The sequence below is a fragment of the Homarus americanus genome, unplaced genomic scaffold (genome assembly GCF_018991925.1).
Source record: "Homarus americanus isolate GMGI-L3 unplaced genomic scaffold, GMGI_Hamer_2.0 scaffold19117, whole genome shotgun sequence".
NCBI lineage: Eukaryota > Metazoa > Arthropoda > Malacostraca > Decapoda > Nephropidae > Homarus > Homarus americanus.
In genome coordinates, this window is record NW_024754704.1 from 4,302,929 (window position 1) to 4,325,542 (window position 22,614).

At 47.7% G+C, this 22,614-nt stretch overlaps 1 protein-coding gene across 1 annotated transcript in view; it reads left to right on the plus strand.

The window, feature by feature from the left end:
• Positions 1 to 21,318, plus strand: part of LOC121855968 — a 94,992-nt gene extending 73,674 nt beyond the window's left edge. Inside the window, exons 8-9 of the mRNA XM_042351185.1 lie at positions 20,118 to 20,426; positions 21,029 to 21,318. Of these exons, the coding sequence (XP_042207119.1) occupies positions 20,118 to 20,426; positions 21,029 to 21,318 (599 nt within the window). The remainder of the gene's footprint in view (positions 1 to 20,117; positions 20,427 to 21,028) is intronic.
• Positions 21,319 to 22,614: the final 1,296 nt, after the last annotated feature.

Below are 22,614 nucleotides of genomic sequence, written 5' to 3' on the forward strand. Positions count from 1 at the left end.
ATAACTCTAGCGGCCATATTAGTGACTCCAGAGAACACCAAGAAGAGATGAATCCTTCAAACAAACTCGATCATTATCCAAAAGCTTCAGGAGATGTTGTTGTTGTGAACGCGTTAGGTCTTACATCACCATTACCTCTCTGTGTAGTGACCACGTGGAGGGGGTAGGAGGTGTTTATGCTGCCTTATTAGTACAGGTAACATGAGCAAAAGGTAAGCGTCTACCATACTTGGTTATCTTGCCCACGTGGCCACATATTCGAAGGCGTCATGACTCGGGTTGCAGCGGGGAGACCTTCTTGGACGCCGCTATACCACACAGCCCTCTCAGGTATTACTCCCTCCCCCCTCCTCTCTTGTCTTCTTTTGCTGCGTGACCTTTATCATGTTGTTACCTCTGTACTGCCAGCTGGTGACCCTCAAGAAACTTTTCACTCCCAAGATGTGTATTTTAATTCCCGGGGGATATGTAACTGTCTGTACTGTATGTCTTTCTGTGATGTCTTCAGTGGGAAGTTGTCTGTAATGTAAGATGATATGTGTGTGTCAATGAGCTTCCAATCCAATGGTTCTCGAGTGAGTTCTGGCCTTTTGTTGTGGAATAAGACTCACCCAAGGGATAATGTCACCTTCAGGCAGCTCTTGTTGAACCTGTTATTCCTTCACAGTCACCTTCAGGGTTGGACATCTGTTACTACTACACAATCACCTTCAATCTGTCATTATCTCTCACAAACCTAATGCCTGGGGGGGGGGTATTTTGTCAGAAGTACAGCGTATTTGATAAGATAAGAGGAGGAAATTGATGTGAGTTTTATCTTGTATTTTGGTTGATGCATTAAAGGACCCACTCATTCGTTTAGCAGGGCTGGGTGAGTGTGTGTGTAGTAATAATAATAATAATAATAATAATGATAATAATAATAAACGGTTTATTAATAGAGTTGCAGCCGGTGGCTGAAAATTTACAAACTTACATGTGATTTAGACATAATGATATGCGTTGAATACATTTACAGGGCTGTGCAGTACATAAATCAGGAGTTGTTTATTATTTTAACAATAGATGGGATGGTGTTGTTCTTATATCTATCAGTGCGGGCTCTTATGGGCTGAATTTTGTTGTAGTGGCGGACTGCACGAGGTGGGCGGGGGACCACCGGTGGCAGTAGGTGGCGATGACGAGGATGGTGCAGTAGTCCACTGCCAAACTTTGCTTGGTGGTGGAGGTCACTGAGGGATGGCATTTCCAGGGTGGAGAGAGCGTTGATGTAGCCGGAGTAGTCTGCGCCGAGCATGATTCTGCAGGCCCTCTTCTGTGTGTGTGAGAGAGAGATTCATTACGACTCTAGTTGCTATAAGACTTAGCTGGCCATCATCAGTATAGATCAGAGGAAAGGAAGATAATCTCTCTCAGGTGTCCGTCTGTTAAGTCGAGCCCAAGACAGCCAGACATATGTCTTATTAAGGTCTTGGCGGGTGGCTGAGGACTCCTAACCTCACCGCGATCCTCTCGTTGATTGTGAAAGCCATGGCTGAGTGTATGTATGTATTTATGTATGTGTGTGTATGTACAGGTGTGAACAGAAGTCCCTCGACACATTTAACAATACATATGCCATCACTGTGAGGGCCTTACAGGTAAAACAGGGAGAGGGAGTTGAGGATCACCTGAAAACTAGCCCTTCCCGTCCTCCCTCCCTCCACATCACCTTATTCCACCTGATGATTAAACACTCAGACGCTACCTGGGTTAGGTTAGCGTTACGGTGTTTAAACGCCATGTGCAGTAAGCTAGGATGTTTAACTCAAATATTAGAGTGCCTTGGTTTCTATAGTTAATTAATACAGTATTGTGTTTCGTTTTCTAATCTCACAATAATCGGTTCACTAATTAATCGGTAAACTGGTTCTCTATGAAGACGTTGGTGGTGAGGCAGGTCAGTGTGTTGGTCTGGCTGTACCAATACTATACCTCGTAGTGAATCACCGGATGCGACAAGTTCCTGGCTGTCTGTCTGTTAACGCCTCGATATCCACCTGTCAGGGGAAGGTGACAGCCGGATGTTGGGGGGACGCGGCCGGATGGGAGGATAGACACAACAGGCAGTGATATACAGTACACACACACACACACGCTTACTTACACTCGCTGGCTCACACACACACACACAGAGAAAGCGTAATCATGAGGTAGTCTCCAGTGCTTTCCCATGAGAGTGGTGGTGGTGAAGACGACTGCCTCACCATCATTATACCTGAGGGAGGCACACCGCACCTCGCCCACGCCCGTCCCTTACCTCATGTGGCCCGTGTTGGGGTCCAGGGTAATGATGGAACCCTTCTCCGGGATCTAGTACTTGCGGGCCCCACCAACAGACGGGCCCTAGTAGCGGCGGGGCGGGGCGGGGCTGATCACGTCACGGGCGGGACAGGTTTGTGGTGGGCAGCAGAGGTTGACGTGAGCCTCGCCGTGTGTGTGTGTGTCTTATCGTCAACACCGACTTGTCTATCGCTCCTCACATCAGCTCCGTGTCTCACCCTCCACCTTTATCTTATCACCTAATGGCCGCCGGGGGAGAGCGTGAAGTCCTTGTGCTGTACTAGGGGTTGTGTTGAGGCCCTTTACCCCGCGTTATGTCACGTCGGTGGTACAGTATGACAGCCTGACAGCGGTGCCAGTAGAGGGAGTGTAATGTTCAAGCCGAGAGTTGTATTACGTGGGTGTTCCGCCCTCCGAGCACCCCTTCACCTCCCATCCCTCCCTCCCCTCCTTTCTTCCCTCTATACTTGCTGGCTGCTGTTATTCTTCCTTCCTAATATTTACTTAATGTTTTTGATGAAGTTATCTGTTAGTGTGTGTGTGTGGCAGGGGTGTGTGTGTGTGTGTGTTTGTGTGTGTGTGTGTGTGTGTGTGTGTGTGTGTGTGTGTGTGTGGGTGTGTGTGTGTGTGTGTGTGTGTGTGTGTGTGTGTGTGTGTTGTGTGTGTGTGGTGTGGTGTGTGTGTGTGTGTGTGTGTGTGTGTGTGTGTGTGTGTGTGTGTGTGTGTGTGTGTGTGTGTGTGTGTGTGTGTGTGTGTGTGTGTGTGTGTGTGTGTGTGTGTGTGTGTGTGTGTGTGTGTGTGTGTGTGTGTGTGTGTGTGTGTGTGTGTGTGTGTGTGTGTGTGTATGTGTGTGTGTGTGTGTGTGTGTGTGTGTGTGTGTGTGTGTGTGGTGTGTGTGTGTGTGTGTGTGTGTGTGTGTGTGTGTGTGTGTGTGGTGTGTGTGTGTGTGTGTGTGTGTGTGTGTGTGTGTGTGTGTGTGTGTGTGTGTGTGTGTGGTGTGTGTGTGTATGTTGTGTGTGTGTGTGTGTGTGTGTGTGTGTGTGTGTGTGTGTGTGTGTGTGTGGCGTGTGTGTGTGTGTGTGTGTGTGTGTGTGTGTGTGTGTGTGTGTGTGTGTGTGTGTGTGTGTGTGTGTGTGTGTGTGTGTGTGTGTGTGTGTGTGTGTGTGTGTGTGTGTGTGTGTGTGTGTGTGTGTGTGTGTGTGTGTGTGTGTGTGTGTGTGTGTGTGTGTGTGTGTGTGTGTGTGTGTGTGTGTGTGTGTGTGTGTGTGTGTGGCGTGTGTGTGTGTGTGGCGTGTGTGTGGCGTGTGTGTGTGTGCGGGCCGGCGGTGTTGTGTTCCACCAGTGTAGCTGATGCCGGCGCGGCGAGCGGTCACGTGTACTGGTGTAGCAGAGTCAGACGTGCCGACCGCAGTACCAACACCTTCCTGTACGGTGGTCACCCTCCGCCTGCCTGCACCATACTGGGTGTAAACAGTGAATGACAGCCACTATAAGCTGACAGTGTGGTGACGAGAGAGATGTGTTGAAAAGAATTAATGTTTGTTTGAGTTGTACCCGTGGCGGCGTGGCCAGAGGCTGTTGACTGCAGTGTGGTGGATGATGCAGCCGCCACACTGACGGTTGGCAGCAGTGTTGTGATGCAGCTGCCACTGACGGTTGACAGCAGCAGCAGTGTTGTGGGTGGATGATGCCGCCACACTGTTGCCGGCACTGACGCAGCGCAGCCGCCACACTGACGGTTGACAGCAGCAGTGTTGTGGATGATGCAGCCGCCACACTGACGGTTGACAGCAGCAGTGTTGTGGATGATGCAGCTGCCACACTGACGGTTGACAGCAGCAGTGTGGTGGATGATGCAGCCGCCACACTGCCGGTTGACAGCAGCAGTGTTGTGGATGATGCAGCCGCCCCACTGACGGTTGACAGCAGCAGTGTTGTGGATGATGCAGCCACACTGACGGCGCTGACAGCGGCAGTGTGGTGATGATGCTGCCACACCGACGGCTGACAGCAGCAGTGTTGTGATGATGCAGCGCCACACTGACTGTTGACAGCAGCAGCAGCAGATGATGCGCTGCCACACCGACGCCTGCCGACAGCAGCAGTGTTGTGGATGATGCAGCCGCCACACTGACGGTTGACAGCAGCAGTGTTGTGGATGATGCAGCCGCCACACTGACTGTTGACAGCAGCAGTGTGGTGGATGATGCAGCCGGCACACTGACGGTTGACAGCAGCAGTGTGGTGGATGATGCAGCCGCCACACTGACGGTTGACAGCAGCAGTGTGGTGGATGATGCAGCCGCCACACTGACGGTTGACAGCAGCAGTGTGGTGGATGATGCAGCCGCCACACTGACGGTTGACAGCAGCAGTGTGGTGGATGATGCAGCCGCCACACTTAAGTTACATCATCCGCCTTCAGACGTGTGAAATAAAGTGCGTTGTGCAGTGAATGCGAGTGTAGTGGATGAGACGCCACCAACACACCCACCTGGCCAGAGTTACAGTCAGTGAGTGGAGAAAAATTATCAAATAAATCGTGAAACAAATTAAAAAAAAAGTCATACTGAAAAAAAAAGGAAATAATTATTGAACAAGAAAAACAAAACTAAAATGTATCTTAATTATTGTATCGTCATTGTTGTTGTTGTGGTGGTGGTGTTTATCCACGTGATCGGATCTTTAACATTTATTTGTCGTCTTCATAGTAAAGAATTTCCTATAACGAATCTATTTTGTTCCTGTATTTTATTTTATTCTCGTATTTTATCGTATTTTTTTATTTAATTTTTATTTATTTTATTGTATTTTTATTTTGTCGATTTTAATTGTAATTTTATTTCTTTATATATTTTTTATTTCATGTCATTTCATGTTTTTTTTTTCTTCCATGTTCGGTTCCATTTCATTTTCTTATCGTTTGTTTTATTTCGTTATTGTTGTGTCTCCGTAACTACTGTATTCCTTCGGTGTATTTCCCTGGTGTATCGCGTGAAGGCAAAGTATGTAGCTGTCGGGTGTGGGAACTAACCGTTACAAAATAGACGTCTTGGTGGTGTTAATGGTTGACTCGTGACAGTAAATACCTCAGCTCCAAGACTCACACCCACCTACACCCACTACACCCACCCAGTCTACCTATACCCTCCCACCCACCCATCCCACCCACCCACTACCCAGGAGGTTTTTCACGTGATCCACCCTGAGTTATCGTCTCATTTTGTATGTTTTTAGTGGTGGCAAGTTACCTTTGTTTTGTGTGTGTTTAGGGTGCGGTAGAGTGTGTTTAGGGTGTTTCAGGGCAGGTAGAGTGTGTTCAGATGTGGTAGTGTGTTTAGGGTGTTTTAGGGCAGGTAGAGTGTGCTTAGGGTGTTTCAGGGCAGGTAGAGTGTGTTCAGATGCGAGTGTGTGTATAGGGTGTTTTAGGGCAGGTAGAGTGTGTTCAGATGTGGTAGTGTGTATAGAGTGTGTTTCAGGGTAGAAGTAGTGTGTGTGTTTGGGGTGTGGAGAGAGAGAGAGAAACTGAGAGAATGTGAGAGGGAGACTTTTTTACGTGTCAGTTCTCCTCCTCGTATGACTGAACAAGGTGAACAGTTGAGGTGTATCGCGTAGGTAAAGGTGATCTCTAATTACCCACCTGGCGTTGTAATTACCTTTCTGGTCTTCTGTAATGGCTGTCTTCTTAGTGTAATTATGTCTATGGTGTTCTGTAATTATTATGTAGTGTTATGATTATATTTTTGGAGTTCAGGGAATTACATTTATTAAGGTGAGTTAATGAGTTTGTGAGGCAGGTGTGTGTGTTAATGAGTTTGTGAGGCAGTTGTGTGTGTTAATGAGTTTGTGAGGCAGTTGTGTGTGTTAATGAGTTGAGGTAGGTGTGTGAGTTGTGAGGCAGGTGTGTGTGTGTTAATGAATTGAGGCAGGTGTGTGTTAATGAGTTTGTGAGGCAGGTGTGTGTTAATGAGTTTGTGAGGCAGGTGTGTGTTAATGAGTTTGTAAGGCAGGTGTGTGTGTTCATGAGTTGTGAGGCAGGTGTATAAGTTAATGAGTTTGTGAGATAGTTGTGTGAGTGGGCAAGGCGAGAGACAGGTGTGTGAGGGGGCAAGAGGTAGAGGGGGGGTGACCATTATCACTGTGGCTTTAATTATGAAATGTTTAGGCAAAATTATCGTTTCGATCATCCACCTATATGGAAGTTGTTTAAAACACATCTAAAACCATCGGGAAAAAAAACAACATAATTTCAACCTAAACATAACCTACCGTAAACTTAACCTAACCTTAACTTAACCTAACCTAACCTTAACTTAACCTAACCTAACCTTAACTTAACCTAACCTAAACGATAATAATACTAATGTTTATAATCAGTAACTTGAAGCGACGATGATGATGATGTAACAGGAGACCTAGAGAGTTGTTGGGGCGGTAACACGAGACAAGAGCATCTCAAGGTTCACTATCTCCTGCAGCGTTGAAATCTCCTCCGTCAGTATATTGCTTCCTTCGTTCAGGGTCCCAACCACTCTTGTCTCCGTCACCCACTTATACCCTTGCACTCCCCTCCGTCACCCACCTACACCCCTACACTCGCCTCCTTCATCCACCTACACCCCTACACTCGCCTCCTTCACCCCTACACTCGCCTCCTTCACCACCCACACCCGCCTCCGTCACCCACCCACCCGCCTCGTCACCCACCCACACCGCCTCCGTCACCCACCCACACCCGCCTCCGTCACCCACCACACCCCCCTACACTCACCTCCTTCACCCCACACCCGCCTCCGTCACCCACCCACACCCGCCTCCGTCACCACCACCCACATCCTCCGTCACCCACCCACACCCGCCTCCGTCACCCACCCACACCCCGCCTCCGTCACCCCACCCACATCCGCCTCCAGTCACCCACCCACACCCGCCTCCGTCACCCACCCACACCCGTCTCCGTCACCCACCTACATCCACTACTCCTCTTATTAACACTATATTACCTGGGCTCTATCCACATCATTATCTATTTTTAAGTTTATATTATTTAAATCACTTGTTTATATAGAAGGTGTGTCTCGACCTTGTTTGGAATTAACACATTGGAGACCTTACCTGTAAACATTACCTGTAAGCCTTACCTGTAGACCTTACCTGTAAGCCTTACCTGTAGACCTTACCTGTAAACCTTACCTGAAGACCTTACCTGTAAACATTACCTGGAGACCTTACCTGTAAACCTTACCTGTAAACATTACCTGGAGACCTTACCTGGAGACCTTACCTGTAAACCTTACCTGTAAACATTACCTGGAGACCTTACCTGTAAACCTTACCTGTAAACATTACCTGGAGACCTTACCTGTAGACCTTACCTGTAGACCTTACCTGTAAACCTTACCTGTAGACCTTACCTGTAAACATTACCTGTAGACCTTACCTGTAAATATACCTCAAGTCGATGGTCCATTTATTGTTGTGTTTAGTTATAGTTTTTACTCTGTGTTTTAGCTCCGTCAGTGTCGCTTAATTAGGGGATATGTCAGGCCAGATAGAAGGGTATTTGTCACTCGTTATATTTTTTACCAGACTGAACTATTCGAGTGTCTGTCGCCGCTGATAAGATAGCTCGTTTATTAGTGTGTAAGGGATTAATGTCCGTACGTTAGTTGGTAGTATCTAATGCATTTCTTATTTAGTGTATCATTTAATGCAGATTGACAATACTTAATGGACTCTGGGATTATAATTAACGAAGTGTTGATTTATTAATGTCGAGTTAATTAAGACATAACTGAATAGCCTCTGAGAATATATATTATTAGTGAGATTATATTTTACTCTTTAATCTCTTCACTACAGAGACGCCACTGTAGTATTTTATTTAGTCAACACCAGATGATCCTGTTCAGCTCAGAGGGGACCCTATACATGAGGGGTTAGTAGACTATCCCCTCTACAGTAGTCATGTGCGTCACTCCTGAAACAAAACTATCTTATCTGCACAACTATTGCATTCTGGTTATGTTGAAGGCATATGTCTGTTTTCTTATTATCCTTTCAGTAATAAAGGTTAATCCCCTTGAGTACAATGAGTTAGTTTGTTGAGTATGATATTTTAAACTATACCTACAATAATTTGAGCTCTTGAGTACATTAATTTAACCCCTTCAGAACTATAACTTAACCATTTTAACTCCCTACGTACGATAACTTAATGTCTTGAGTACAATAATTTAACCTCTTCACAACAATAACTTAACCTTTTGAATGGGATTGACTGTTCCCATCAATACGACGACATTCCACTTAGCGGGTACAAGTCATCGTAATCACACAGGTATAAAGAATCATCAACTGGTGTACCTATGTAGTGAAGATAATGTTGTTGACACAGGCATCGTCGTGTAGCTACTCAAGCGACATGTGTGGGTGGCGTAGGTACGATCTTTCACATTAAGACAACACCCACACGTTCCAACATTGTTTACAGTGTGGAACGCGGAACCATTATTTTTATTTGTGATTTTTATCGTTATTTTCACAGCAGTAGCCCATCAGAAGACCTATCAGAGTAGGGACTGTGTATAAGTACATCAGAAATTCGGGAGATTTGTTTTCAGTTGATGAGATCCCGAGGATGTAAACAAACGGTGAGGTCAGACCATGTGGCTTTTGTTTTGATTGTCCATGGTAGCTGATGACGTCACAATTATAGGCGTGTATAGTTCCTGACGTCATAATTATTGGAGTGTATGATTAATGACGTCATAATTATATAGGTGTAGAATTTGTTGACATACTGATATTAATTACTGACGATTGTTGTTAATGGAAAAATCTCACGAGGAAATAGTGGTTTATGGTGATGTGTTTGGAAATAATGATGTGTAGTGATGTATGGTGATAATTGGAAATATTGGTGTATAGTGAAGGTTATTGGTGTTAATATCGTAGTGTGTGTGTGTGTGTGTGTACGCGCGCATGTGTGTTGATCCCAGTTGTGTGTGTGCGTGCGTGAGTGAGTGAGTGTGTGTGTGTGTTTTCCTCGATGTCTCGGACACCGGAAACCGTTACCATCCTCACCACCAGACGCACGCACACACTGACTCGTCCCTACTCTCACCATTCGCACACTCAACTCGCACTCTTACCTGTCGCACACTCAACTTTTTCACTCGACTGTCACACACACACTCGCTAGTTCCAATCACTCCTGTCGCACACTTAATTCAAACTGTCAACTGTTACACACACACATACACCCACCCACCCTCACATACACACACACACCCACCCTCCACACACACACACACACCCTCACACCCTCACACACACACACCACCCTCACACACACACACACACACACACACACACACACACACCACCCTCACACACACCACCTCACACACACACACACACCACACACACACACACACACACACACACACACACCCCACCTCACACACACACACACACACACCCACCCTCACACACACACACACCCACCACCCCACACACCCTCACACACACACACACCCACCCTCACACACACACACACACCACCCTCACACACACACACACACCCTCACGCACACACATACACACACCCTCCCTTTTACACACCCCACCCACCCTCACACCCCTCACACACACACCCCCTCACACACACACACACACACGCCCCACCCTCACACACCCCCTCACACACACACACCCCACCCCTCCCCACACACACACACACACACACCTCACCCCTTGCCCCCACACACACACACACACACACACCTCCTCACACACAACTCCTCACTTCTTTCCCCAGCCCTACCTTCACCCCCCCTTTCACCTCCTCCCATCCCTCACCCCTCCACCCCTCTCATCCCCCCCTCCACCCCACCCCCCCCACACCCCTCCCCACCCCCACAGTACCTAAGGAGTGCCGTGACGTGGTCACTCCTACACACTGGGTCACTCCTCCGGCCTGGCAAGCGTCCAACTGCCTCATTCTACCTACGACAGACAGACAGACAGACAGAAGGTCGATAAGATGGCGTCCATATTACTTAGAGACTGTACGGTAACTGGATGAAGCGTTGTCTCAATATCCCAAGTAACTGTGTTTTAATTCCTTCTAAATACATCATCATCTCTCATTGGGAACATATAATCAGTTAGGTCAGTAAAGGCGGGTGTAAGGATGACTAAATACAGCCGCTCAAAAAAAACGAAAATAATATTCAGATGGTTTTAAATATCGTGTTTACAGTGTGGTGTTCGGTGGTTGTATCAACACAGGATGTACCATTGTGTTGAACGTGGTAGCCATTGTGGTATTGGTGTTGATGAGGTGTTGGTGTGGTGTTGTGGTGTTAGTGTGGTGTTGTGGGGTAGGATGTTAGTGTGGTAGTGGTGTTGATGAGGTGTTGGTGTGGTGTTGTGGTGTTAGTGTGGTGTTGTGGGGTAGGATGTTAGTGTGGTAGTGGTGTTGATGAGGTGTTGGTGTGGTGTTGTGGTGTTAGTGTGGTATGAATCTTAGTGTGGTGAGTAATTGATGGTGTTGGCGGTGTGGTGTTGTGTTAAGATGTGTTAGGATGTTGTTTGTTGAGGGTACATGACGTAAGGTGTTGGGCGGCTCCTGTACTGTTTAGTGTGTGTCCTGCCCCCCACCACGGCTCACAACCAGGGGCAGCCCATCTCTCATCATGGGCCTTCTGTAGGGGGGGGGGGCAATGGTGACTAGGGGTTTAAGTGAGATGGGTGATGGTGAGAGTTGTGATAGTGATGATAGTGGCAGGGTGGTTGTGATAGTGACGATGGACGTGTCTGCTCACCCCCCTGATCGTTCAGCCACTCGACACCTTACGTACAGCAGTCCACAGTGCTGTTGTTATCTTGGTGTGGCTCAAGACTGTGGTGTTGTAGGTAGGATGACCCCCACCACCACACACCTCAGTCCTAAACCTTCACCCCAAGAAACAAAACGCCCCTCATTACACTGGGGGTATGATGATGATGATGATGATGATGAAGATCGTCATCATTAGTGTTGACCATTCCACTGCTAGATGACAGCTACCACTCACCCTATATATATATATATATATATATATATATATATATATATATATATATATATATATATATATATATATATATATATATATATATATATATATATATATATATATATATATATATAGCGCGCGTAAATATCTTCATTCAAGTTTTTACTGTTGCTGTGAGTGGCCGAACAAAATGTGCGGGAAGATGTTTACAAGTGTGTATAAGGCGGTGGTGGGCGAGGGTTTAGGACGGGTCTAAGTGGCCGGCCGGTCCAGGATTAGGCGACTGTTCCCGTAGTTGGTCCTCTGTGTTGGCCAGGTGAGGCTGGGGTGCACCACCTGGCTCCTGGGTGGGGGACAGTACCAGCTGGTTCCTGGATGGTAGACAGTTCCAGCTGGCTGCTGTGTGGGACACAGCTGGATACGTGGACAAAGAAGACTGGAAGACATTGACTACTGCAGTTAACAAATGACCCATGAATATTTATACCTTTTTTTCTCGTTGCTCCAACTCGTCTTGTGTAAACGAGGAGTTAAGTACCTGTGTGTGGTGTTGGTGGTGGTGTAAGGCTTACAGATCCATCACAGGTTGACAGTACCTTCATCAATCATGTTGAGCATCCCAAGGCTTCCTGTAGTAGTCGGCTGAGGGTGTACCGTCAGCCTCCTACAGTACCAGGCTGTTGGTGTTCTGGTCATGATATAATACGTCTGTCTCACCTTAGTAATGGATCAATAGCAGTTTTTATTCTCTCGCTGATAGGTTGATGTTGGTTGTTTAGGGTTAACAATGGAGTGTTGTAATACTCGTAGCAGTGACCCCGGCGAGCGTTCTAGGGGCCTCACTCTCTCTGTGTAGAGGTTATGGGGCGTAGGAGCCTCCCGGAACACAGCCAGTGGCGGCCACGGATCACCTGGATCAGTAGTAGTAGTTACAGCAGTAGTAGTGGGTGTGACGACTCCACCAGCACAGTACCCACGAAGAGGAACGTGAAACAGTCAGTGAGAAAGACCTTGTGAACAATACACCACGTGACTATAGTAGGTGACGAGGAGGAGGATGATGGTGACAGTGTCAGCGAAAAGACTAAGATATTAAGGTCTATTCTTAATATATTACTAACATACCAGGTGTCTGTCCGTGATGTTGCTGTCTGTCCGTGATGCTGCTGTCTGTCCGTGATGCTGCTGTCTGTCCGTGATGTTGCTGTCTGTCCGTGATGTTGTCTGTCCGTGATGCTGCTGTCTGTCTGGTAGTGTTGCTGTCTGTCTGGTAGTGTTGCTGTCTGTCTGGTAGTGTTGCTGGCTGCTGGTAGTGTTCTGTCTGTCTGGTAGTGTTGCTGTCTGTCTGGTAGTGTTGCTGTCTGTCTGGTAGTGTTGCTGTCTGTCTGGTAGTGTTGCTGGCTGTCTGGAGTGTTGCTGTCTGTCTGGTAGTGTTGCTGTCTGTCTGGTAGTGTTGCTGTCTGTCTGGTAGTATTGCGTCATGTCTGGTGAAGTGTTGCGTCATGTCTGGAGGCATTCGTGAGACAGCTCCTAAAACTAACTAAAAAATATATATATCAGTTTTTTCTGCCATAAAGGTGAGAGATAAACGAACTCTTGGGCAGTAAAGTTATCTTCGCGGACAGGTGGAGGTCGTGAATGTGTCCGGCCTGACTCTATATGTCTTTATTATGTCCCCTGTATGGTGTCACCTGTCCTACCTGCCTGCCCAACACACCTGTCCCCCTCCCCACCTGTCACCTGCCCCCCACAATCCCTTTCTCTGATTTTTCAAGTTACGCACCTTCATATTTCTTCTCTAATCGCATGGTGGGGGGATATGGGAGGTCTAGTTGGTATATTAAAGTTAAGTTGTAAGTTGGGTGAGCATTTTTTGTGTCTACAGGTGAGGTGAGGGGTGTGTGTGTGTGTGTGTGTGTGTGTGTGTGTGTGTGTGTGTGTGTGTGTGTGTGTGTGTGTGTGTGTGTGTTGCTTGTTTAGGAAATAAGGAAGCCAATTTTAACACGATCTCACACCACCAGGTAAGGGAATGGGAGTGAATAAATTGACTTGTAAACCTTTGAATATCTCGATTTACGTCTTAGCATGAGGGAAGCGGGTAACATGAGCTCCAATGTTCACAAGAAGAATGTCTAAAAAAAAAACTAACGTAGGAACCTTTGAAAATCCATATTAGCGTCGCGGGTTGAGATATTACAGGCAAGACGATAGATCTCCGGTAAGAAAGAATTAACGTGAGTCCTTTTGGAGATGTTGAGTCTTGTTGTGGGCTTTACCTTCCTGCTTGTGTGTGTGTGTGTGTGTGTGAGTGTGTGTGTGTGTGTGTGTGTGTGTGTGTGTGTGTGTGTGTGTGTGTGTGTGTGTGTGTGTGTGTGTGTGTGTGTGTGTAATAATAATAATAATAATAATTGACGGTTTATTGAAAAAGTTCTGCAGCCCGAAAGCTGAAAATATACATTGGACATAAATGACTTATTACATACATTGGTGGTTTAACAAAAGCCTTCATTAGAGAAAGGTAAAGGAACATACAGTGAACATACAGATTATTGTAGGTGTTGAACAGCAAAAACGTAGTGTAGTAACTCCCTCCCAGATGGTGTAGGAGGGACCTCACGTGGTGTAGTAGTTCCCTCACAGATGGTGTTATGAGGGGCCTCGCGTGGTGTAGTAATTCCCTCACAGATGGTGTTATGAGGGGCCTCACGTGGTGTAGTAATTCCCTCACAGATGGTGTTATGAGGGCCTCACGTGGTGTAGTAATTCCCTCACAGATGGTGTTATGAGGGGGCCTCACGTGGTGTAGTAATTCCCTCACAGATGGTGTTATGAGGGGGCCTCACGTGGTGTAGTAATTCCCTCTCCTGGTGGTGTTATGTGAGGAGCCTCACGTGGTGTAAATGGTCCCTCACAGATGGTGTTATGGTGTGTGTGTGTGTGTGTGTGTGTGTGTGTGTGTGTGTGTGTGTGTGTGTGTGTGTGTGTGTGTGTGTGTGTGTGTGTGTGTGTGTGTGTGTGTGTGTGTGTGTGTGTGTGTGTGTGTGTGTGTGTGTGTGTGTGTGTGTGTGTGTTTCATTTTAGATATATTTGCCGACTCAGGTTTCCACGTTCGGTATTCAGAGTCGCGTTAAGGTGTGATTGGATTCTTCTTGTCCTGCAATACTCATTTTCCGTTTTGACTTCACCATTAACACCATCACTACTATCACCATCCTCACCATCACCACTACTACCATCTCCATTATCACCTCAAGAACAAGTCCTCAGGTGGTTGACGTTTCCAGGAATCAGTAATGGGGGGAAGGGGGGGGGTACAGGTGAGGTGTTCCCCGTGTGTAGAACAAACACCTAATTTAGTCACCTGTGAAGACCGGGAGGTGAACGACATTTACACTGGGGGAAGTAAGAGTTGTGGTTTATTAAGGTTTTATAATTCAACCTCAGGACCTGAAATCGTTAGGTTTCCTCCTTGAGAAAATTGTTGTGTGTAGTGAAGTTTTGTTATAATCCATGATGTAATAGAGGGTGGAAACGACGCCCGCCCGCCCGCCTGTTCTTCCTAGTGGCAAAAACAACTTGACGTAGACAACACGGCCTGACTAACGAGTGTGTGTGAGCGAGCGACCTCCCGCCTCTCCGTCTTGGTCAGCCACACACATTAGGCTGCTGCTTTATGACTATATTAACTGATTTAATGTATAGCTTCAGAAGTGACCGTTCCCCTGTTATCACCCTATCCCAGCACCTCCCCTAACTCTTCCCCTCCCAACCCCTTTGAGTACCTCCCTAGCACACTGCTTCCTCCCTAACTACCCAGCACACTCTAATCCTGCCCCAGCACCCCCTAATCCTGCCCCAGCACCTCCTAACCTGCCCCAGCACCTCCCTAATCCTGCCCCAGCACCTCCCCTAACCCTATCCCAGCACCTCCCCTAACTCTTCCCCAGCACCTCCCCTAACCCTGCCCCAGCACCTCCCCAGCCCCATCTAGTGAGTGGAGGAGGGTGTTGAAGCACTATTGGCCAGATGTTAGTACCCGCCATCTTGGTCACACAAATCTTGGAGGGAGGCGGTGTGTGTCTGAGGTGGCTGCAGGTCACACCACACGCTATCTCTACTCTCTTATCAGCCAGTATCTCGGGGTGAGACAGACGTGTGTGAGGATTATGGCGACGCCTTACCTGTGTAGCCACGGGAAGTTATGTTAATGTGAGGGATTTACCTGTGTGATATATGCTGACACACCTTGTCTTTGTGATCCCTGCTGCACACACACACACACACACACACACACACCCACACCCACACCCACACACCCACACCCACACCCCCACACCCACACCCACCCACACGTTAATGACGGAGGAAAAGAAATTGATTCATACGTCGTTGTGGCACAGGTGTGTACAACGCTACTAAGTACTAACCTTGTGTGTGTGTGTGTGTGTGTGTGTGTGTGTGTGTGTGTGTGTGTGTGTGTGTGTGTGTGATGCTGGAGGAGGTATCAGTGAGAGACAGACTGAGGTTGAGGTAAAGTTGTCCTCACTGCTCGTCTAAAGTTTCCTCCCTCCCTCCCTCCCTCACCACCGCCACCCCCCAGGCCACGTGTCGTCACTACAACACGGAACACTTACACTTACACTTTACACTGTAGTAGATGTCGGGAAAGTTTATTTTTAGCGGTGATTGAAATGATTGTCACCCATCTTCGTTCCTGTGTACACCCTGATGTGATGTACACCCTGAAGTGATGTACACCCTGATGTGATGTACACTTGATGTGATGTACACTTGATGCTTACATGATTGTACTTGTTCTCTCGTGTACAAGATGATGGCCATTGATGTTTTTGTGATTGTGTACTGTTATTATTGTACCATCAGCGTGAGGATGGTATTGTGTACACGCGTGAAGCAGGTTAGCGTGAGGAGAGCATCATTAAGTGAGCTGTGTGCTGTAGGTCGAGGAGAGGAGAAGTTTTAGGATTGATGAGTGTTTAGGCGAGGGAGTGATGAGCGGGTGTATAGGTCTGTGTGTTATGGTGAGACGTGACGTACATCCTCCCACCTACATACCCATAACTAGCCCTCCCCTACCCTCCCTTACCCTTCCTTACCCTTCCGTACCTTCCTCTTCCCGTCTCCTACCTCCCCTCCTTCCCCTATCTTCCCCTCCTTCCCCCCCCACTCCCTCCCCACACCACCTCTGGCTTCACCTGTTATATCCACTGACTCGCACAGCTCTCAAGTATCGCCCTCTGTTAATCTAGAGATGAAATCAGGAAAGTCCCTTACTCAACAACTGCCTCTGGACACAACACAAGAATACTGTACCACTTGATACTGTTGTGTTGTATTGGGTGGTCAGCGAGGTCATGACTTGGTGGAGGTCATGACTTGGTGGAGGTCATGACTTGGTGGAGGTCATGACTTGGTGGAGGTCATGACTTGGTGGAGGTCATGAGTCACTTGGCTAGTAGGTCATGACAGTGGAGGTCATGACTGAGTGGAGTCATGACTGGGAGGTCAAGACTTGGTGGAGGTCATGACTATGTGGGAGGTCATGACTTGGTGGAAGTTGCGACTTGGTGGAGGTCATGACTGGTGGACTTGGTGATGACTTGGTAGGAGGTGCTGAGGTTACAGGATGGTGGGAGGTCATAACTTGGTGGGAGGAGGTCAAGACTTGGGTGGACTGACTTGGTGGAGGTCATGACTAGGTGGAGGTCTTGACTATGTGGAGGTCATGACTTGGTGAGTTATGACTTGGTGGAGGTCATGACTGATATGGAGGTCATGACTTGGTGGAGTCGCTGACTTGGTGGAGGTCATGACTTGGTGGAGGTCATGACTTGGTGGAGGTCATGACTGGTGGAGGTCATGACTAGGTGGAGATCATGTGACTTGGAGGTGGAGGTTATGACTTGGTGGAGTCAGTGACTATGTGGAGGTCATGACTTGGTGGAGTCGTGGTGAGTCCAGTGACTGGTGAGGAATCATGACGGTGGTGGAGTCATGACGGTGGAGGTCATGGTGGAGGTCATGACTATGTGGAGGTCATGACTTGGTGGGATATGACAGTGGAGGTCATGACTATATGGAGTCATGACGGTGGAGGTGATGACTAGGTGGAGACCTTGAGGTCATGACTTGGTGGAGTAGTAAACGTGAGTGGTGCTTGTGGAGGTGGATGACTAGGTGGAGGTGAGGTGAGTGATGACTTGGTGGAGGTGGGGATTGGTGGAGGTGATGACTAGGTGGACTTGGTGGAGTGTGTGACTTGGTGGAGGTGATGGCGACTTGGGGGAGGTGATGACTTGGTGGAGGTCATGACTTGGTGGAGGGGACAGGACTTGGTGGAGGTGATGACTAGGTGGAGGGTGATGACTAGGTGGAGGTCATGACTTGGTGGAGGTCATGACTTGGTGGAGAATCATGACTGGAGTCATGACTATGTGGAGGTGTGACAGGAGGTCATGATTTATGTGGAGGTCAGTTGTGACTTAGTGGAGTTATGACTTATTGGAGGTCATGACTAGGGTGAGGGAGGTCATGACTAGGTGGAAGTGCATGACTAGGTGGAGGTCATGACTTGGTGGAGGTTATGACTTGCTGAGGTCATGACCAAGGGAGGACTTGGTGGAGGTCATGACTTGGTGGTGGAGGGTGATTGTGTGGTGTCATGACTGGTGGAGGTCATGACTAGTGGAGGTCTCGACTAGGGGTGGACCCCAAGACTGGTGGAGGTCATGACTAGGTGGAAGCCAGGTGGAGGTCAAGACTAGGTGGAGGTCACGGTGGGAGGTCATGACTAGGTGGAGGCCATGACTGGTGGAGGTCATGCAGGAGGTCATGACTTGGTGGAGGTCATGGACTAGGTGGAGGTCATGACAGGGGACTCTGATTAAATAGGATCCTTCAAGTGTGTGTGTCCGTCCGTCCGCCCCTCACCTGTACTACACCACCCCCTCCTCCCCCAACCGCTACAGGTACCCTCCCCCCGCCTTCCTTCTCTAATTTCAAGGGTAATCTGAGAGGATAATGGTTAGTATTTGTTGACTAAATATACCACATTAATGCCGATTTTTTTAAGCATACGGATATCAGGTGAATTGTTTGTCGTAAATATCATAATAAACGGGTAATATACTGTATTTTTTTTATATTTGTGTGTATGTATGTATTAATGTTAAATGTGCGTTGTATGTATGTATGTATGTATGTATGTATGTATGTATGTATGTATGTATGTATGTATGTATGTATGTCAGGGGAGGTCGTGGGCCGGGGTTCACCGAGTGTGTCTGTTCCCGTAGTGTCGAGTGATACTTGTTGTTACTTGGTCGTGTTCCTTACCTCTCGTGTGTGTGTGTTACTGTTCTCTCATAGCTAGTGTCTTCACGGGGTGTTTTCCTAGCACCTGTCTCCTCCATCCCCCCCCTACCCTCCTCTGCACCCTTCTATTCCTCCCTCTCCATCTCCTCTATCCCCTCTATCTCTATCTATCCCCCCCTTATCCTTTCTTCATCTATCCCCCTCCCCCCCTCTCTCCCCCCCTTCCCCTCTTCCCTCCTTAAATAACATAACAAAACATAAAAACAGAAACTGGAATGTATGTCGTGAAGTAAAAGTTTCAACCATACAGGATTTGCGGCCAGGATGTCTATTACACACACACACACACACACACACACACATTTATATTTGTATGGGGAACATAGGAAAAATAAGCATTAGACCAGCTTTACACCACCAATACATGAACAATATTTTACAAAGGAAGGAAGTCCCTCTCCCCCCTCACCACCACCATCCGTTTCTTTATAACTCGTGAAATATAATCAAAATAACGCCAGTTTTTTTGTGTATAATTTATGTAAATGAGATAAAAGATCACTAAGTTGTAACGTCGTGTTGTTGTTGTGATTTAGGAAAGTGATAAAAGTGTATTAGAAAATAGTGCGAGAGGCGGCAGGAAGTGTGGGGTGATAGTGACGGTGGAACTGTATCCGGCGGGGGATTGTGAGAGACTATGATCACCACCCCACACTCTCACACACCTGCACGCTCATACACTACCCTGGTGTAGCGACTGTGGTGTAGTGTGTGGGTGTCGGCGGTGAGGAGGAATAAGTAAACAAAAGACAGAATAACACCTGTGTCAGCGGTGGCGAGTGAGGACAACGGTGGCGAGTGAGGACAACGGTGGCGAGTGAGGACAACGGTGGCGAGTTAGGACAATGTGGTGGTAGTACTGGAGGGAAAAGACAGGCCTCTCAGTGGTGGTGTTGTGGGTTGTATGTGTGGGCGGCAGAAAGGTTTGGTGGGCGGTGCAGCTGACCTACCATGACCACCACCCACCACCAGCCCACCCTCATCATGTTGTCTCTGTTGAACATATCCCTGGGTAGGTGTCCTGACTCACCTGTCTGTATCATCATGTTCTTCAAAATACCTGTATAAAAGATTACCTGTAGCCCTTATAAAGACCTGTTTGACTTTACCTTAAGGAAGACGTAATGGAATATCGATTTACTTAAGTTTATTAAGACAACAAACTTATTGGGATGTATAAAAAATTAGTTCGTTTTGTTTACTTTAATTTAGCATGTAATATTTTAATTAATAATAAATACAATAAACCTTTTAGGAGGTTTGGGTTCTAGTTTGAGGTACCAGATAGCTGCCCAGACTAGATGCCTCATGTGTGATGTTTTTATTCCCCATTAGACGGAGAGTTAGCCAAGAAACACGGTGAGAATAATGAGTCGCCAGGCACCAGCGACACTCCTTCCTACCCCTCACCCGCGGCCACCTCCCACGCCCCTCGCCTAAAACGCCCAACCTTCCTACCAATCAAGAATCATGCTCGTCCCGCTCTCTCATCCAATGACAAGCGATCTCCCATCGGAGCTGGCAAGGGATTGGAGGAGAGATCGCATGAGTCCCTCCTCCCCCTTGTTATCAACAGGGCTCAGAAAGCACCTTATTGTTCGCCACTCAGCAGCCTGACCAATAGCATGTACCAGTTACCAGCAGGTGCGAGGTTGCCCACTTCTTGTCTGGCTCACCCTTACCTTAAGCTTACGTTGACAACATTATTTTTGGTTCTGCATGAATACAGTTGGCTGCATCCCTGTCATGTTACCTGTTGCCTGAGCTTATGGGAAGAGATTGTTAGTACAGTATTCCTTGATTAATGCTTTATAAAGTTAGATCACTAGTTGAGTCATGCTTTAAGCTTAGCGCCTTACTAATACATTATGTTAGAGTAGGTCAGTGTTATCTGAGCCGCCGCCCCCATCTGGTCCCTTCAGCCTCCCTCCCCTGCCGTGTGTGTGTAGCGACGGTGGTTCGCCTGACACAGGTAGGGGAGCGTCCTAGCTGTAGTAGACCCGGTGGTGGTGGAGGCCAGGTGTGTGGCACTACAGGTTGGTTGTCACGAGCCACCACACAAACATGTTTGTCCCAGAATACAAGGAATGTTGTATCACTACAGTACTGCATTACCTTACAGCTGACACGGACATGTTGTGTGGTGCAGGGTGGGCAGCTCGGTAGGAACACTGGCCACGGTGTTGTGTAGTGTTAAAGGATCATCTCTTATACAACAATCTTACTCTGTCTCCCTCATCCTACAGTGACGATTCCAACGGCGCTGCCTTCAGTGGGTGGCACAAGTGCGGGCGTGGTGGGCGTGGGCGTGGCAGCAGGCACCCCTGTGGTGATATCGTCAGCAACCCCTACCACAACCGCCAACCTGCCCGTCATCACCGCCTCCTCCGGCAGTGACGCCCTCGTGTCTCGCAGGAGTAAAACTGTCTATGGTGAGTACAGCACTGCCCCCTCCCTTCATGTTTATGTTGAGGCGTCCCTTCAGGAAGCTACACGCCAGAACATCGATGCCTCACTGTACTACCATGACGTGTGATGTAGACTTGTAGTAGGCAGAACTGTGAAGACTTTATCATGGAAAGACTAAGTGTGTGTGTGTGTGCAGACAGTGGTGGAATACACACAGAGCGCTTGGTTATGAAGCCCCGTAAACACACTCTTCCTGAGGATCAGTAAACACTACACTGACCATCATCTGTGTTGGTCATGTTCATACACCTTGGCTCTCTCGTGTCTGGCGCTACGGGTTATGGTTACAATATAAACAATGAAACTCACACCTTTGTTTATTGAGCCCCTTGAGGACGATGACTTAACCCCTTGAGGACGATGACTTAACCCCTTGAGGACGATGACTTAACCCCTTGAGGACGATGACTTAACCCCTTGAGGACGATGACTTAACCCCTTGAGGACGATGACAACCCCTTGAGGACGATGACTTAAGCCCTTGAGGACGATGACTTAACCCCTTGAGGACAATGACTTAATACCGTACTCGAGGGCTTTAGTCATTGTACTCAAGGTGTTAAAATTTCGCACTCTGAAAGGTTAGGATATCTTACTCAATGCTTCATTCTTTATTTGGTACTCAGGGTGTTGTTATTGTACTCAGGAGGTTAAATTATCTTACTTAATGGACTTCATTCATCGTACTCAAGCTGCTAAAATGACTTACTCGATGGCCCATTTACCGTATTAAGTGTTGACAACGTACTCAAGAGATTAAGATATCTCAGTGGACTCATTCATTGTACTCGGGGGGTGTTGACAACGTACTCAAGGGGCTAAAACATCTCACTCAATGGGCCCCAACACTAACCCTGCAGTATATACAGGGTTTAAAACGCGCCCACTAGCAGCCATTAAGCCACACTCCAAGCCCAGGCAAAGGTGAGGAGGTAATGTGGCCTCGGGAGTGATCGTAATTACTAACTCACCTGTGGGTCAGTCAGTCAGGTGAGTAATGTAAATAAGGCGGCGGTTCTTGATCTTAAAGGCTTAATATAGTGTGTGGATGGGGTGTAGTGTGTGGATGGGGGTGTAGTGTGTGGATGGGGTGTGTAGTGTGTGGATGGGGGTGTATCTTTCCTGGGTACTGTGAGTGGAGGGATGGGGGGTGATGGGGGAGGGAGGGGAAAGCATGACACCGTGACACACACACACACAGGTAAAGAGGAAGGGAAGAGGGTGTGTCACTTGATCCCTCGAGGCAGGTGTGGTGACAGCAGCAGTGTGACAGGTATTACTGGTGGGTGTGGGAGTAGGGGTCACAGCGGGCGTAGAGCTAGCTTTATTCTCTCTCTCTCTCACCCTTTTTTTCATTATATTT